This window comes from Acipenser ruthenus, chromosome 52 (genome assembly GCF_902713425.1).
Source record: "Acipenser ruthenus chromosome 52, fAciRut3.2 maternal haplotype, whole genome shotgun sequence".
Taxonomy (NCBI): Eukaryota; Metazoa; Chordata; class Actinopteri; order Acipenseriformes; family Acipenseridae; genus Acipenser; species Acipenser ruthenus.
Window position 1 is genome coordinate 8513037 of NC_081240.1, and position 17801 is coordinate 8530837.

Genomic DNA, 17801 nt, shown 5'->3' on the forward strand with positions numbered 1-17801 from the left:
AGGACGGCTTTCCTTCAGACTGCCGTGCGATGGGAGTCTTGTTCAGAGATGGAAACGATGTGAAAAGGCGTTTTCTTTCTTTCTTTCTTTCTTTCTTTCTTTCTTTCTTTCTTTCTTTCTTTCTCTTCTCCTCTCTAGAGCTCAGCAGCTGTTTTTGGTCCGGCTTCGTACGTTAGCTCTGGAGAGAAAAGATTTGAAAAACAAGGTGAGTAAAAAAGAATACTTTATACAGACACCGTGCTGGGTAGCTGCTGTAGTTCTGTACAGGATTTTATATTGTATTTTCAATATGCTTTACCAGACCTCTCTGTGCTTTACAATGCTTCCCTATGCTTTACCAGACCTCTCTGTGCTTCACAATGCTTCCCTATGCTTTACCAGACCTCTCTGTGCTTTACAATGCTTCCCTATGCTTTACCAGACCTCTCTGTGCTTTACAATGCTTCCCTATGCTTTACCAGACCTCTGTGCTTTACAATGCTTCCCTGTGCTTTACCAGACCTCTCTGTGCTTTACAATGCTTCCCTATGCTTTACCAGACCTCTCTGTGCTTTACAATGCTTCCCTATGCTTTACCAGACCTCTCTGTGCTTTACAATGCTTCCCTATGCTTTACCAGACCTCTCTGTGCTTTACAATGCTTCCCTATGCTTTACCAGACCTCTCTGTGCTTTACAATGCTTCCCTATGCTTTACCAGACCTCTCTGTGCTTTACAATGCTTCCCTATGTGTCTCACCATTCTGTATTACACTGTGCTGTGGCTCTGGGTTTTCCTCACTGATTTCTCTCTCTCTCTTCCACAGCTGGTGAAGAAGTCTACTGAGCGCGTGCGGCTGGTGAAGGCGGTCCCTCCCAGCTGTCGCAGTTTAGGCTCCTCCCCTCGCCTGGTCTACACCCTCAGTCCCTGTGAGTCAAAATTTCATTGCAGTTAATATTGTTATGTTCCTGCCCCATTGCTCACTGTACCCTGTGAATTGACCATAGTTTACAGTGTTTTTTGCAATGCTTCCCTATGCTTTACCAGACCTCTCTGTGCTTTACAATGCTTCCCTATGTTTTACCAGACCTCTCTGTGCTTTACAATGCTTCCCTATGCTTTACCAGACCTCTCTGTGCTTTACAATGCTTCCCTATGCTTTACCAGACCTCTCTGTGCTTTACAATGCTTCCCTATGCTTTACCAGACCTCTCTGTGCTTTACAATGCTTCCCTATGCTTTACCAGACCTCTCTGTGCTTTACAATGCTTCCCTATGCTTTATCACACTGTGCTGTATCAGACTGTTCTGTATCACACTGCTGTATCACACTGCTGTGTCACACTGTGCTGTATCACACTGCTGTATCACACTGCTGTATCACACTGTGCTGTATCACACTGCTGTATTACACTGTGCTGTGTCACACTGTGCTGTATCACACTGTTGTATCACACTGTGCTGTGTCACACTGTGCTGTGTCACACTGTGCTGTATCACACTGCTGTATCACACTGTGCTGTGTCACACTGTGCTGTATCACACTGCTGTATCACACTGTGCTGTATCACACTGTGCTGTGTCACACTGTGCTGTATCACACTGCTGTATCACACTGCTGTATTACACTGTGCTGTATCACACTGCTGTATCACACTGTGCTGTATCACACCGTGCTGTATCACACTGTGCTGTGTCACATCGTGCTGTGTCACACTGTGCTGAATCTCACTGTTGTATCACACTGTGCTTGTCCTATGGGACTCTTCTCTCAATGTGTTAAGTTGTGCTGTGCCTCTGTCTCAGGTCATGAGGACAGTCTGTCCCCTTACAGCCTGGTCCAGCCCGTCCCGGTCCAGTCCAAGCGGCCGGTCATCTTCTCTCCCTGCCTGCTGTCCCGAGGGCTGATCGAGAGGCTGCTGCAGCCCGCCAGCTCAGGACTCGAGTTCAACACCTGCCACCCAGGTACCAGAGAGAGAGAGAGAGAGAGAGAGAGAGAGAGGGAGAAAGTGTGAGAGAGGGAGAGAGAGTGTGAGTGTGAGTGGGAGAGAGGGAGTGAGAGAGAGAGAGAGAGAGAGAGAGAGAGAGAGAGAGAGAGAGGGAGAAAGTGTGGGAGAAAGTGTGGGAGAGAGGGAGAAAGTGTGAGAGAGAAAGTGTGAGAGAGGGAGAGAGAGTGTGAGGGAGAGAGTGAGAGAGGGAGTGTGAGTGGGAGAGAGGGAGTGAGAGTGAGAGAGGGAGAGAGTGTGAGAGAGTGTGAGAGAGACTGTGTGAGAGTGTGTGAGAGAGGGAGGGAGTGTGAGGGAGATGGTGAGAGTGTCACAGAGGGAGTGAGCGTGTGTGTATGTCTTTGTATGTGTGTCTGTTTGTCTGTCAGTGTGTGTGTCTCGGTGTCTCTCTGTGTCTCGGTGTGTGTGTGTCTCGTGTGTGTCTCGGTGTGTGTGTCTCGTGTGTGTCTCTCTGTGTCTCGGTGTGTGTGTCTCGGTGTCTCTCTGTGTCTTAGTGTGTGTGTGTCTCGGTGTGTGTGTATCTCTCTGTGTCTCGGTGTGTGTGTGTCTCGTGTGTGTCTCTCTGTGTCTCGGTGTGTGTGTCTCGGTGTCTCTCTGTGTCTCAGTGTGTGTGTGTCTCGGTGTGTGTGTATCTCTCTGTGTCTCGGTGTGTGTGTGTCTCGTGTGTGTCTCTCTGTGTCTCGGTGTGTGTGTCTCGGTGTGTGTGTGTCTCTGTGTCTCAGTGTGTGTGTCTCGTGTGTATCTCTCTGTGTCTCGGTGTGTGTGTGTCTCGTGTGTGTCTCTCTGTGTCTCGGTGTGTGTGTGTCTCGGTGTGTGTGTGTCTCTGTGTCTCAGTGTGTGTGTGTGTCGTGTGTGTGTCTCTCTGTGTCTCGGTGTGTGTGTGTCTCGTGTGTGTCTCTCTGTGTCTCGGTGTGTGTGTCTCGGTGTGTGTGTGTCTCTGTGTCTCAGTGTGTGTGTGTCTCGTGTGTGTCTCTCTGTGTCTCGGTGTGTGTGTGTCTCGGTGTGTGTCTCTCTGTGTCTCGGTGTGTGTGTGTCTCGGTGTGTGTCTCTCTGTGTCTCGGTGTGTGTGTGTCTCGTGTGTGTCTCTCTGTGTCTCGGTGTGTGTGTCTCGGTGTGTGTGTGTCTCTGTGTCTCAGTGTGTGTGTGTCTCGTGTGTGTCTCTCTGTGTCTCGGTGTGTGTGTGTCTCGGTGTGTGTCTCTCTGTGTCTCGGTGTGTGTGTGTCTCGGTGTGTGTCTCTCTGTGTCTCGGTGTGTGTGTGTCTCGGTGTGTGTGTGTGTCTCTCTGTGTCTCAGTGTGTGTGTGTGTCGTGTGTGTGTCTCTCTGTGTCTCGGTGTGTGTGTGTCTCGTGTGTGTCTCTCTGTGTCTCGGTGTGTGTGTGTCTCGGTGTGTGTCTCTCTGTGTCTCGGTGTGTGTGTGTCTCGGTGTGTGTCTCTCTGTGTCTCGGTGTGTGTGTGTCTCGGTGTGTGTGTGTGTCTCTCTGTATCTCGGTGTGTGTGTGTGTCTCGGTGTGTGTGTGTGTGTCTCTCTGTGTCTCGGTGTGTGTGTGTCTCGGTGTGTGTCTCTCTGTGTCTCGGTGTGTGTGTGTCTCGGTGTGTGTGTGTGTCTCTCTGTGTCTCGGTGTGTGTGTGTCTCGGTGTGTGTCTCTCTGTGTCTCGGTGTGTGTGTGTCTCGGTGTGTGTCTCTCTGTGTCTCAGTGTGTGTGTGTCTCGGTGTGTGTCTCTCTGTGTCTCAGTGTGTGTGTGTCTCGGTGTGTGTGTGTGTCTCTCTGTGTCTCGGTGTGTGTGTGTCTCGGTGTGTGTCTCTCTGTGTCTCGGTGTGTGTGTGTCTCGGTGTGTGTGTGTGTGTGTCTCTCTGTGTCTCGGTGTGTGTGTGTCTCGGTGTGTGTCTCTGTGTCTCGGTGTGTGTGTGTCTCGGTGTGTGTCTCTCTGTGTCTCGGTGTGTGTGTGTCTCGGTGTGTGTGTGTGTGTGTCTCTCTGTGTCTCGGTGTGTGTGTGTCTCGGTGTGTGTCTCTGTGTCTCGGTGTGTGTGTGTCTCGGTGTGTGTCTCTCTGTGTCTCAGTGTGTGTGTGTCTCGGTGTGTGTCTCTCTGTGTCTCGGTGTGTGTGTGTCTCGGTGTGTGTCTCTCTGTGTCTCGGTGTGTGTGTGTCTCGGTGTGTGTCTCTCTGTGTCTCGGTGTGTGTGTGTCTCGGTGTGTGTCTCTCTGTGTCTCGGTGTGTGTGTGTCTCGGTGTGTGTCTCTCTGTGTCTCGGTGTGTGTGTGTCTCGGTGTGTGTCTCTCTGTGTCTCGGTGTGTGTCTCTCTGTGTCTCAGTGTGTGTGTGTCTCGGTGTGTGTCTCTCTGTGTCTCGGTGTGTGTCTCTCTGTGTCTCGGTGTGTGTGTGTCTCGGTGTGTGTCTCTCTGTGTCTCGGTGTGTGTCTCTCTGTGTCTCAGTGTGTGTGTGTCTCGGTGTGTGTGTGTCTCGGTGTGTGTCTCTCTGTGTCTCGGTGTGTGTGTGTCTCGGTGTGTGTCTCTCTGTGTCTCGGTGTGTGTGTGTCTCGGTGTGTGTGTGTCTCGGTGTGTGTCTCTCTGTGTCTCGGTGTGTGTGTGTCTCGGTGTGTGTCTCTCTGTGTCTCAGTGGCTGTTGTGTCTCGTTGCAGAGCCGCTCTCTGAAGCCGATCAGAGGGACTCCAGAGTCTTCCCGTTGGGAGCGTCGGATCAGGGAATCAGACTGGAGTCCATTCAGGAAGTCATGAGCCAGGTATCCCATCCAGCACTGCCAGAACTCGACACGGCGACCCAGAAACACTGGAGCGAACTGCAAGTCTCTCTGAGTCTCCAGAGTCAATTCAATGGCAAACGTTTCCACTAGAAGTCTTTCTCAGCGTCTTCAGTGTAAATTCAATGGCAAACGTTTCCACTAGAAGTCTTTCTCAGCGTCTTCAGTGTAAATTCAATGGCAAACGTTTCCACTAGAAGTCTTTCTCAGCATCTTCAGTGTAAATTCAATGGCAAACGTTTCCACTAGAAGTCTCTCTCAGCGTCTTTAGTGTAAATTCAATGGCAAACGTTTCCACTAGAAGTCTTTCTCAGCATCTTCAGTGTAAATTCAATGGCAAACGTTTCCACTAGAAGTATTTCTCAGCGTCTTCAGTGTAAATTCAAATGCAAACGTTTCCACTAGAAGTCTTTCTCAGCGTCTTCAGTGTAAATTCAATGGCAAACGTTTCCACTAGAAGTCTCTCTCTGTGTCTTCAGTGTAAATTCAATGGCAAACGTTTCCACTAGAAGTCTCTCTCTGTGTCTTCAGTGTCATGCTGACAGTGTGGAGCCCCAGGCTGTGCTGAAGTGTTTTTGCTGCTCTGTGTTCAGGGGCAGCACTGTCTGCTGGAGCTCAGCATCCGCTGTGTGGAGCCTCTGATCCGAAACCACATCTACCCCCTCGTGATCCACATCCCTCCCAGAGAGAGGAGCATCAAGAGACTCAGGTACCCCACACCCAAACCCACACCCCAACCCCAACTCCATCCCCATCCCCACCCCACACCCCAACCCACACACCAACCCACACACCAACCCCATCCCCACCCCACACCCCAACCCCACACCCCAACCCCAACCTCAACACACACCCCAACACACACACCAACCCACACACCAACCCACACCCCAACCCACACACCAACCCAACTCCATCCCCATCCCCACCCCACACCCCAACACACACACCAACCCACACACCACACCCCAACCCAAACCCACACACCAACCCCAACCCCAACCCACACCCCAACCCACACACCAACCCACACACCAACCCCAACCCACACACCAACCCCAACCCCAACCCCAACCCCAACCCCAAACCACACACCAACCCCAACCCAACCCAACCCCAACCCCAACCAACACACCAACCCCAACCCACACACCAACCCCAACCCACACCCCAACCCCACCCCAACCCACACCCCAACCCACACACCAACCCCATCCCCAACCCCAACCCACACACCAACCCCAACCCCAACCCCAACCCACACCCCAACCCATACACCAACCCCAACCCACACACCAACCCCAACCCACACCCCAACCCCACCCCAACCCCAACCCACACCCCAACCCCAACCCACACACCAACCCCAACCCACACCCCAACCCAACCCCAACCCCAACCCACACACCAACCCATACACCAACCCCAACCCGCACACCAACCCCAACCCCAACCCACACACCAACCCCAACCCCAACCCACACACCAACCCCAACCCACACCCCAACCCAACCCCAACCCACACACCAACCCCAACCCACACACCAACCCCAACCCACACCCCAACCCAACCCCAACCCCAACCCACACACCAACCCACACACCAACCCCAACCCACACCCCAACCCAACCCCAACCCACACACCAACCCACACACCAACCCCAACCCACACCCCAACCCAACCCCAACCCCAACCCCAACCCCAACCCACACACCAACCCCAACCCACACACCAACCCCAACCCCAACCCACACACCAACCCCAACCCACACACCAACCCCAACCCACACACCAACCCCAACCCCAACCCACACACCAACCCCAACCCCAACACCAACCCACACCCCAACACACACACCAACCCAAACACACACACCAACCCCAACACACACACCAACCCCAGACACCAACCCCAACCCACACCCCAACCCACACACCAACCCCAACCCCAACACCAACCCAAACACCAACCCAAACCCCAACCCACACCCCAACCCAACCCCAACCCCAACCCCAACCCACACACCAACCCCAACCCACACACCAACCCCAACCCACACACCAACCCACACCCCAACCCAACCCCAACCCCAACCCCAACCCACACACCAACCCCAACCCCAACACCAACCCAAACACCAACCCAAACCCCAACCCACACCCCAACCCAACCCCAACCCACACACCAACCCCAACCCACACACCAACCCCAACCCACACACCAACCCCAACCCCAACCCACACACCAACCATAACCCACACACCAACCCCAACCCCAACCCCAACCCACACACCAACCCCAACCCCAACCCCAACCCCAACCCACACTCCAACCCCAACCCCAACCCCAACCCACACACCAACCCCAACCCCAACCCACACCCCAACCCAACCCCAACCCCAACCCCAACCCACACACCAACCCACACACCAACCCCAACCCACACACCAACCCCAACCCCAACCCACACCCCAACCCAACCCCAACCCCAACCCCAACCCACACACCAACCCACACACCAACCCCAACCCACACCCCAACCCCAACCCACACACCAACCCCAACCCCAACCCACACCCCAACCCACACACCAACCCCAACCCCAACCCACACACCAACCCCAACCCCAACCCACACCCCAACCCAACCCCAACCCCAACCCCAACCCCAACCCACACACCAACCCACACACCAACCCCAACCCACACACCAACCCCAACCCACACACCAACCCCAATCCCAACCCACACCCCAACCCAACCCCAACCCCAACCCCAACCCACACACCAACCCACACACCAACCCCAACCCACACCCCAACCCCAACCCACACACCAACCCCAACCCCAACCCACACCCCAACCCAACCCCAACCCACACACCAACCCCAACCCCAACCCACACCCCAACCCAACCCCACACCCCAACCCAACCCCAACCCCAACCCCAACCCCAACCCACACACCAACCCACACACCAACCCACACACCAACCCCAACCCACACACCAACCCCAACCCAACCCCAACCCCAACCCCAACCCACACACCAACCCCACACCCCAACCCAACCCCAACCCACACACCAACCCCAACCCCAACCCACACCCCAACCCAACCCCAACCCCAACCCACACACCAACCCCAACCCACACCCCAACCCACACCCCAACCCAACCCCAACCCACACACCAACCCCAACCTACACCCCAACCCCAACACACACACCAACCCACACACCAACCCCAACCCCAACCCCAACCCCAAACCACACCCCAACCCCAACACACACCCCAACCCACACCCCAACCCCAACCCAAACCCCAACCCCAACCCCAACCCCAACCCACACACCAACCCCAACCCACATACCAACCCCAACCTCAACCCCAACCCACACACCAACCCAACCCCAACCCACACACCAACCCCAACCCCAACCTACACCCCAACCCCAACACACACACCAACCCACACACCAACCCCAACCCACACACCAACCCCAACCTACACCCCAACCCCAACACACACACCAACCCACACACCAACCCCAACCCCAACCCCAACCCCAAACCACACCCCAACCCCAACACACACCCCAACCCACACCCCAACCCCAACCCAAACCCCAACCCCAACCCCAACCCCAACCCACACACCAACCCCAACCCACATACCAACCCCAACCTCAACCCCAACCCACACACCAACCCAACCCCAACCCCAACCCACACACCAACCCCAACCTACACCCCAACCCCAACAAACACACACCAACCCACACACCAACCCCAACCCACACCCCAACCCCAACCCAAACCCCAACCCCAACCCCAACCCACACACCAACCCCAACCCCAACCCACACACCAACCCCAACCCACATACCAACCCCAACCTCAACCCCAACCCACACACCAACCCCAACCCCAACCCACACCCCAACCCAACCCCAACCCACACACCAACCTCAACCCCAACCCACACACCAACCCCAACCCCAACCCACACACCAACCCCAACCCACACACCAACCCCAACCCCAACCCGCACACCAACCCCAGACACCAACCCACACACCTGTTCTGATTCTCTCTCTTGTCTCCTCACAGGAAGCTGCTGCGTGGGCCCCACTGCCCAGACGAGGAGGCTGGGATCCTGTCGCTGTGCCGGGCCGAAGAGCAGCTGCTGGAGAGCCTGCCCCTGCGCTACTCCAGCCTGGGGACTGAGGCCTGGTCCAGCGCGGATGAGCTGACCAGAGCCGTGAGGGAGCGCATACTGAGAGACCAGAGAGACAGCGTGGTGTGGGTGGAGAGCGAGGAGAGGAGAGGAGGAGGGGACTGAGAGAGGAGAGGAGAGAGAGAGCGTGGTGTGGGTGGAGAGCGAGGAGAGGAGACTGAGAGAGGAGAGGAGAGGAGAGAGAGAGCGTGGTGTGGGTGGAGAGCAAGGAGAGGAGAGGAGGAGACTGAGATAGGAGAGAGGACTGAGAGGAGGGGAGGGGACTGAGAGGAGAGAGGACTGAGAGAGAGGAGAGGAGGGGACTGAAAGGAGAGACAGCGTGGTGTGGGTGGAGAGCGAGGAGAGGAGAGAGGAGGGGACTGAGAGAGGAGAGAGGACTGAGGAGAGGAGGGGACTGAGAGGAGAGAGGACTGAGAGGAGAGGAGGGGACTGAGAGGAGAAACAGCGTGGTGTGGGTGGAGAGCGAGGAGAGGAGAGAGGAGGGGACTGAGAGAGGAGAGAGGACTGAGAGGAGAGGAGGGGACTGAGAGGAGAGAGGACTGAGAGGAGAGGAGGGGACTGAGAGGAGAGGAGGGGACTGAGAGGAGAGAGGACTGAGAGGAGAGGAGGGGACTGAGAGGAGAGGACTGAGAGGAGAGGAGGGGACTGAGACGAGAGGACTGAGAGGAGAGGAGGGGACTGAGAGGAGAGAGGACTGAGAGGAGAGGAGGGGACTGAGGAGAGAGGAGAGAGACAGCGTGGTGTGGGTGGAGAGCGAGGAGAGGAGAGGAGGAGGGGACTGAGAGAGGACTGAGAGGAGGGGAAAGGAGAGAGGAGAGGAGAGGACAGAGAGGAGAGAGGAAAGGAGAGAGGACTGAGGAGAGGGGAGAAGAGAGAGAGAGGGGTGAGACAGAAGGGAGAGGAGAGGAGAGATCATTATTGTTACATCATTCTCATGGTATTGTTCTGATTAATGGAGGATTACTGCTGATAATCAACAAGGAACCCGTGATCCAGATCAGAGCAGATCTGTAACCGCGTATTCTGAGGCTGTGCCTGTGGAGAAGCTGGATCTTCAAAACAATTAAATAAATACACATCTCGATATACAATCACATGACTACTGTGTTACACGGAGACTGACTTACACGACAACACTACAAATACCCGATAAAGCGTTTTCAGAGTTATTTTAAAGAGGCTCGGCTCACATCTGCAGCCCTGGCAGTGGTGAAAGTTTATGAGAAATTCATACTTCAGAGTTGTTGTTTTTTTAACCAGCTATATGTAAATTGAACTGAACGATCCGTCGAAATAATGTAAAAAATGGTTAACGGTTTATATCGCGTGGCATAAACGAATATTAAATAGCAATTATATATTAAATTAAAGATAAATTAATGTTTAATCGATACGCAATTGATATTACATTTACGTTCAATTATTCCCCGTTGCTTTTAACTAACATTTCAGTCAGATTCGCTCTAGTTTCGATTGAAACCGTTTAAGCAATGGGACATTATTACATCTTTTCAAAGGTAACAGAACGTAATATAAACGGACGTGACGTGAAACATTTTCAATCGAGATTAACATTAGCAAGCTATTGCATATTGATGAAATATTAATTTAACATTAATTTAATATGCAAATCGCATTATCTATTTAATTAATTTATGCCACGCCATATAAATACCAAAAAACCGTTATCAAAACAAATCAAATGCGTCTGTAAATAAACGGCTGCCTCGTTTTCCAGCGGCGTGGGTTCTTTTGCAGGATACGTGGCCGTTTTCAGAATATAATTTCCTCTGCTGCGTTTGAATTGCTTCGTTCAGGCTGCGTTTCAAAGTCTCTCTATCGCAGATTCAATGTATTTGATTTATTTGCGTTTCCATCGCGTTGCCTCACGCTGCGGTACACGTGTTCCACCACACGAGGGCGACAAACCTGCCAGAATCTTGCAGAATCGTCACCGCTGTTCGGTGTCATTGTGCAATTTGGTCGTTAATTATTATTATTATTATTATTATTATTATTATTAATTTATTTATTTATTTATTAGCAGACGCCCTTATCCAGGGCGACTTACAATTGTTACAAGATATCACATTATTTTTACACACAATTCCCCATTTACACAGTTGGGTTTTTACTGGAGCAATCTAGGTAAAGTATTATTTGTTTATCTAGCAGACGTCTTTATCCAAGGCGACTTACAGAGACTAGGGTGTGTGAACTATGCATCAGCTGCAGAGTCACTTACAACTACGTCTCACCCGAAAGACGGAGCACAAGGAGGTGAAGTGACTTGCTCAGGGTCACACAGTGAGTCAGTGGCTGAGGTGGGATTTGAACCGGGGACCTCCTGGTTACATACCTTTTCTTTAACCACTGGACCACAGAGTCTCCTCAGTACCTTGCTCAAGGGTACAGCAGCAGTGTCCCCCACCTGGGATTGAACCCACGACCCTCCGGTCAAGAGTCCAGAGCCCCTGACCGCTACTCCACACTGCTATGCATTTACGAGGTCATTTAAAAGTGTGATTTACAAGCTGAAGCGCGGCACACTTGCTTAATTGAAGCTGTAATTGTAACTAGATAAATTACAGTTCAATTACACTGTTTTTTTTTAGTATTTTCAGCCACTTTCGGTGCCCACGTTATTTGTTTGAAACAATAAATAAAGTTCTCTAGTATGTGCGCGTGTATTTGCAGCAGTGGTTGTTATCGCTGGGTTATTTCGAATAAACACAGTCAATCGTGTTAATAACGTGGGTAGATGTTTATGTTTTAGTGTAATTGTAATTTGAATTGTAATTACTGCAGCGTAATGGCAACTAATTGTAACTGAGAAAGTGAGACCTGCAGTACCACGTTCTGACCACAAGAGGGCGCACATACATCACTTAAAAAGCATTTGAGAGCGAGAGAAGTGGGGGATGATAGCCCACAGTGTGTGTGTGTGTGTATCTCTGTCTCTTTGTGTGTGTGTGTGTCTCAGTGTGTGTGTGTCTGTCTGTTTCTGTGTGTGTGTATCTCAGTGTCTGTCTGTGTGTGTGTGTGTGTGTGTCAGTGTCTGCCTGTCTCTGTGTGTGTGTGTGTGTGTCAGTGTGTGTGTGCGTCTCAGTGTCTCTGTGTGTGCGTGTGTGTGTCAGTGTGTGTGTGTGTGTCATTGTGTGTGTGTGTCTCAGTGTCTCTGTGTGTGTGTGTCAGTGTGTGTGTGTGTCAGTGTGTGTGTGTGTCTCAGTGTCTCTCTGTGTGTGTGTGTGTGTGAGTGTGTGTGTGTGTCTGTGTGTGTGTGTCTGTGTGCCGTGTGTCTGAATTCTGCAGTGTGCGGCTCTTTTGAATAGGAGCGAGAGAGATATAATATGAGATATTAATATAATACACACATATATTATTATATAGGTGTCCAAAACCATTTATTTTTTCAGGAAAACTACAAAATGCACTCCAGGACAGCTGTGGTCTTTTTAATAAATAAATAAATGAATGAATAAATAAACATTGTGGTTTTTTTTTTTGTTTTTTTTTTTTATTCCTTGCTTGTTATTGTTTCAAACAGAAAGAGGCCTTTTCTTTTCTTTTCTTTTCTTTTCTTTTCTTTTCTTTTCTTTTGCCGTTTCTAAAGGTCTTTTCAGCTAGGCCGTAAACCGACCCTGGGACTTTCCTGGTCGGGGTGTCCCCTTACTGCTGCGCTGCACCTGGGGGACGGCTCTCAGGGCGCGGGCTTTGTCAGGAGCCAGGTGGTAAGCTGGACCGTGAACAAAACGTGAATGAAACCTGAGATTTAGACAAGAGGTGACTTTAAATAGCTGTTTCTGAGAGAGAGAGAGAGAACATGAGGGACTGGGAGGGAAGCAGTGTGGCTCTAGCAGAGCTGAGGAGGGACTGGGAGGGAAGCGGTGTGGCTCTAGCGGAGCTGAGGAGAGACTGGGAGGGAAGCAGTGTGGCTCTAGTGGAGATGAGGAGGGACTGGGAGGGAAGCAGTGTGGCTCTAGTGGAGATGAGGAGGGACTGGGAGGGAAGCAGCGTGGCTCTAGCGGAGCTGAAGAGGGACTGGGAGGGAAGCAGCGTGGCTCTAGTGGAGATGAGGAGGGACTGGGAGGGAAGCAGTGTGGCTCTAGCGGAGCTGAAGAGGGACTGGGAGGGAAGCAGCGTGGCTCTAGTGGAGCTGAGGAGGGACTGGGAGGGAAGCAGTGCGGCTCTAGCGGAGCTGAGGAGGGACTGGGAGGGAAGCAGTGTGGCTCTAGCGGAGCTGAGGAGGGACTGGGAGGGAAGCAGTGTGGCTCTAGCGGAGCTGAGGAGGGACTGGGAGGGAAGCAGTGTGGCTCTAGCGGAGCTGAGGAGGGACTGGGAGGGAAGCAGGGTGGCTCTAGCGGAGCTGAGGAGGGACTAGGAGGGAAGCAGTGTGGCTCTAGCGGAGCTGAGGAGGGACTGGGAGGGAAGCAGTGTGGCTCTAGCGGAGCTGAGGAGGGACTGGGAGGGAAGCAGTGTGGCTCTAGTGGAGCTGAGGAGGGACTGGGAGGGAAGCAGCGTGGCTCTAGCGGAGCTGAGGAGGGACTGGGAGGGAAGCAGTGTGGCTCTAGCGGAGCTGAGGAGGGGCTGGGAGGGAAGCAGTGTGGCTCTAGTGGAGCTGAGGAGGGACTGGGAGGGAAGCAGTGTGGCTCTAGCGGAGCTGAGGAGGGACTGGGAGGGAAGCAGCGTGGCTCTAGCGGAGCTGAGGAGGGACTGGGAGGGAAGCAGCGTGGCTCTAGCGGAGCTGAGGAGGGACTGGGAGGGAAGCAGTGTGGCTCTAGCGGAGCTGAGGAGGGGCTGGGAGGGAAGCAGTGTGGCTCTAGTGGAGCTGAGGAGGGACTGGGAGGGAAGCAGTGTGGCTCTAGTGGAGCTGAGGAGGGACTGGGAGGGAAGCAGCGTGGCTCTAGCGGAGCTGAGGAGGGACTGGGAGGGAAGCAGTGTGGCTCTAGCGGAGCTGAGGAGGGACTGGGAGGGAAGCAGCGTGGCTCTACTGGAGCTGAGGAGGGACTGGGAGGGAAGCAGCGTGGCTCTAGCGGAGCTGAGGAGGGACTGGGAGGGAAGCAGTGTGGCTCTAGCGGAGCTGAGGAGGGACTGGGAGGGAAGCAGTGTGGCTCTAGCGGAGCTGAGGAGGGACTGGGAGGGAAGCAGCGTGGCTCTAGCGGAGCTGAGGAGGGACTGGGAGGGAAGCAGTGCGGCTCTAGCGGAGCTGAGGAGGGACTGGGAGGGAAGCAGCGTGGCTCTAGCGGAGCTGAGGAGGGACTGGGAGGGTAGAGCTCTGGTGATTTAGAGCTGAGGAGTTTTACTCTCTCTAAAACTTGAAATTGGAAGTCCAGAAATGAAATTGGTGATGTGATTTTATTTATTTTGTGAAATGCATCTGATTGAAAATGAAGCGAGACGGGGCTGGCAGTCTCTCTGCTGTTATTAACACGGCTCCCAAATTGAATTTCACGCTGGCTGACCGCAGGGCTCCTCTCTGCCTCTTAGTAACACCAGAGACAAGCGCCCATCTGCCTCAGCTTCACAGACACTTAACCACAGAGATTATGAGAGTGGAGGGGAGGAGGGGGAAGAGAGAGAGGAGGGAGAGGGAGAGAGAGAGGGAGAGGGAGAGGGGGAGAGAGAGAGGGGAGGTGAGGAGAAGAGAGAGGAGGGGAGGGAGAGAGAAAGGGACAGGGGAGAGGGGGATAGAGAGAGGGGAGGGGAGGAGAAGAGAGGAGGGGAGGGAGAGAGAGAGGGAGAGGGGAGGGGAGAGAGGAGAAGAGAGAGGAGGGGAGGGAGAGAGAAAGGGACAGGGGACAGGGGGAGAGAGGGGAGGGGAGGAGAAGAGAGAGGAGGGGAGGGAGAGAGAGGGAAGAGAGGAGAGGAGAAGAGAGAGGAGGGGAGGGAGATGGGAGAGGGGGAGAGAGGGGAGGGGAGAGAGGAGAGGAGAAGAGAGAGGAGGGTAGGGGAGAGGAGAGGGGAGGGAGGGGAAGAGGGGAGGGGAGCGAGAGGGGAGGGGAGAGAGAGGGAGGAGAGGGGAGGGGGAGAGAGAGGGGAGAGAGAGGAGGGGAGAGATAGAGGAGAGAGAGGAGAGGGAGAGGGGAGAGAGAGAGGAGGGGAGAGGGGAGAGAGAGAGGAGGGGGAGAGGGGAGAGGAGATGGGGAGGGGAGGGGAGAGAGAGAGAGAGGGGAGGGGAGAAGAGAGGGGAAGAGGGGAAGAGGGGAGGGGAGGGTAGAAGAGAGGGGAGAGAAGGGGACATGAGGGGGGAGAGGGAGGAGAGGAAAGGGGACCGAAGGTGAAGTTTATAAACACAGATGGAATTGTTTTCCTGCGACTCGCTGAAGAGGCCCGTCTGTTATTTTTTATAATCCACGGATCCCCCTGCGATGCTGATATTAAAGAAGACGAGGTTCCGCGGGACAGTTGGGTGGTTTTTGGTTTTTTTAAACGTCGTGTTTCGGCGCTGTACAGACGTTCTGTGTCGTTATCCGTTAGAGCTTCAGCTTGATTTGGACGATCTCCTTTACCTTGTTTTAATTTCCCGTTCCTCTCCGGTTTCTCTTGAGATATACGAATGCACCAGCTTGACATCATTTTAACATATTCTCATTGTGTTGCTCATTAATGAACATTTCTGCTCTGTGGGTGTCGTCCAGTGATTGAAAACGAGACATTTTGTGTTTTGAATTGAAAGCAACGGTTTTGAAAAGTCGAAGGGGTCAAAGTTCAAGCATATTTTCCTCTAGAGGAATTATCGTTTTTGACGTCACTACTGTGGGATTATACCTTTATTTAAAAAAAAACACTCTTTTCGTATTTAAATGAGAAAAAATGAAATTATTTTTTTGGTTAACTAACTGCTTCTCGCTCACTTTTGCACCTGTAGCTTTTCGTGTTGCTATTGGTCCGCCGGCTTCCTAAAAACTTGCTACGTCACGGCCGTCCTGCCATATAAGGCGAGGCGTGGGCGTGGTTTCAGAGGAACTCTTTCGAAACTAAAAACGCAGAAGTCAAAATAATGTGGCAAGTGGCTTAGTGCGCAGCGGACACGCACCGAGAAACCAGTTCACACGTCATTACTGGTCGTTTTAATATATTATATTGATTTCCGCTAAAGAGCAACGCCGTATTTCTTTACCGAAGATGCCTGTACATCTAACCCAACTGCTGAACGAGGCTTTAAAATGATGAATCTGAAGAAGGCGTTTTAAATTATCGTATTATTTTCTGTATTTGTACGGACATTATTATACATATATTTTTTTTAAATTAAACTTGTTATAATATATTTTCTGATCAGACCTTTAGCGTGTCGTTTTGTATAAAATAACTTTTTTAAATGATTATTATTATTATTATTATTATTATTATTATTATTATTATTATTATTATTATTATTATTATTCTTGGAATATCTAAGATGCGGCAGTAATTTGATCGATAACACTTTAATCGATAGTTATTCATACTTGTAACTAAAAAAAACTTTATTAAACTAAACACACACACACAATGCGCGCTGTTCTGTCGCGCACACTGTGGCACATGAATTGCACTTGAAGTAAAAAATAATAATTAGTCCTACATGATTAATAAAATGTATAATTATGCTTTATTATTATTAAAAATAATAATAATAATATTTTCAACAATATACAACTGAGGGACACACTTTTAAAAACAAGTATTCTCAACAAAATAACGTGAATTAAAATGATACCCTATCCTAATAATAAGGAATATATAAAAATAATGTTTATTCAAGGATTTAACAGGCTGTTGAACTGTTTGCTGATATTATAAAGAAATGTGGGGGAAATAATCACAGAGGCCTGCTCAGGTAAAGATTGTGAAAGTCTGACTCAATTCTCGGTGATCTTAAAGAACTGAAAAAAATATAGATGTGAATTGATATCTATAACGAAAATGATGTATAACGGTAAAGGGTAGGCTAATAATATATAATATTTCATATAATATAATCATATAATATATATATTTAATATATATATTTATATTTTTGTGTGAAAGAAGCGTTATTGTGTACAGGATGTTACTGGGGAAGGTTTTACTCGCTCTCTCCGGAGCCACCCTCGCCTGTTTCCTCCTCGTTTTTGTGGATTTACAACGCCGGACTCGACTGGAAATTAAGGGGGTGACTATGAACGCGGGGCGCCCCGGAGCGCCGAGCGGGTCCAGATTGGATCCCCAGCCGAGTTCAGAGCGTCCCAAGCCGGGGAGCTCCGTGGCACAGCCGCCGCTGGACGGCGCCGAACTCCGGCTGCCCTCCATCAGAACTTTAAACCGTAACCCGGGCGACGTGGAGCGGGACGTCACCGGCAAAACGAGCCGGTTCTTCACTGCTGTGGGAGCGAAGCCGGTAATTATAAGAGACCCCGTCCCGTCGCTTCAGCTGAAAGACATTTTCATCGCCGTGAAAACGACGCGAAAGTTTCACAGAGAGCGGCTGTCGTTGCTGTTGGATACGTGGGTTTCAAGGACACGTGATCACGTAAGTACCGAATCAATCCGTTACATACGGGTGTTATTATGATAAAAAAAAAAAATCCATTGAGGGGTGGTGCGCGTTTTTGTGAGGCGAACCACGAGAGCGACAATGGGGTTTAAAGATGGTCAGCGCCCCTTTAAAGGGAGGGGCCAGCGATACTGTTAATAAAGCTAATAAGAGGTGAGAGAATGGATTTTAAAGATGGTCAGCGCTCCTCTAAAGGGAGGGGCCAGCAATACTGTTAATAAAGCTAATAAGAGGTGAGAGAATGGATTTTAAAGATGGTCAGCGCTCCTCTAAAGGGAGGGACCAGCGATACTGTTAATAAAGC

The 17801-nt window shown here is 51.6% G+C and overlaps 2 protein-coding genes across 3 annotated transcripts in view; both read left to right on the top strand.

Annotated features, from left to right (window-relative positions):
* Positions 1–12430, top strand: part of LOC131723006 (caspase recruitment domain-containing protein 10-like) — a 38896-nt gene extending 26466 nt beyond the window's left edge. The window contains exons 18-23 of one of the 2 annotated variants that reach the window (XR_009320100.1): positions 139–205; positions 806–908; positions 1786–1944; positions 4621–4721; positions 5271–5448; positions 8853–8987. Coding sequence is in view for 1 of the 2 variants with exons in the window: in XM_059016256.1 (XP_058872239.1) it covers positions 139–205; positions 806–908; positions 1786–1944; positions 4621–4721; positions 5333–5448; positions 8853–9084 (778 nt within the window). In the remaining variant the exon portion in view is untranslated. Of the gene's footprint in view, positions 1–138; positions 206–805; positions 909–1785; positions 1945–4620; positions 4722–5270; positions 5449–8852 lie in introns of both variants that reach the window. The other variant, XM_059016256.1, reaches the window with a different exon arrangement.
* A 3541-nt stretch (positions 12431–15971) lies between these two features.
* LOC131723007 (beta-1,3-N-acetylglucosaminyltransferase manic fringe-like) overlaps positions 15972–17801 on the top strand; it is a 14225-nt gene continuing 12395 nt past the window's right edge. The window contains exon 1 of the mRNA XM_059016257.1: positions 15972–17473. Coding sequence (XP_058872240.1) covers positions 17012–17473 — 462 coding nt within the window. The 5' untranslated portion in view covers positions 15972–17011. The remainder of the gene's footprint in view (positions 17474–17801) is intronic.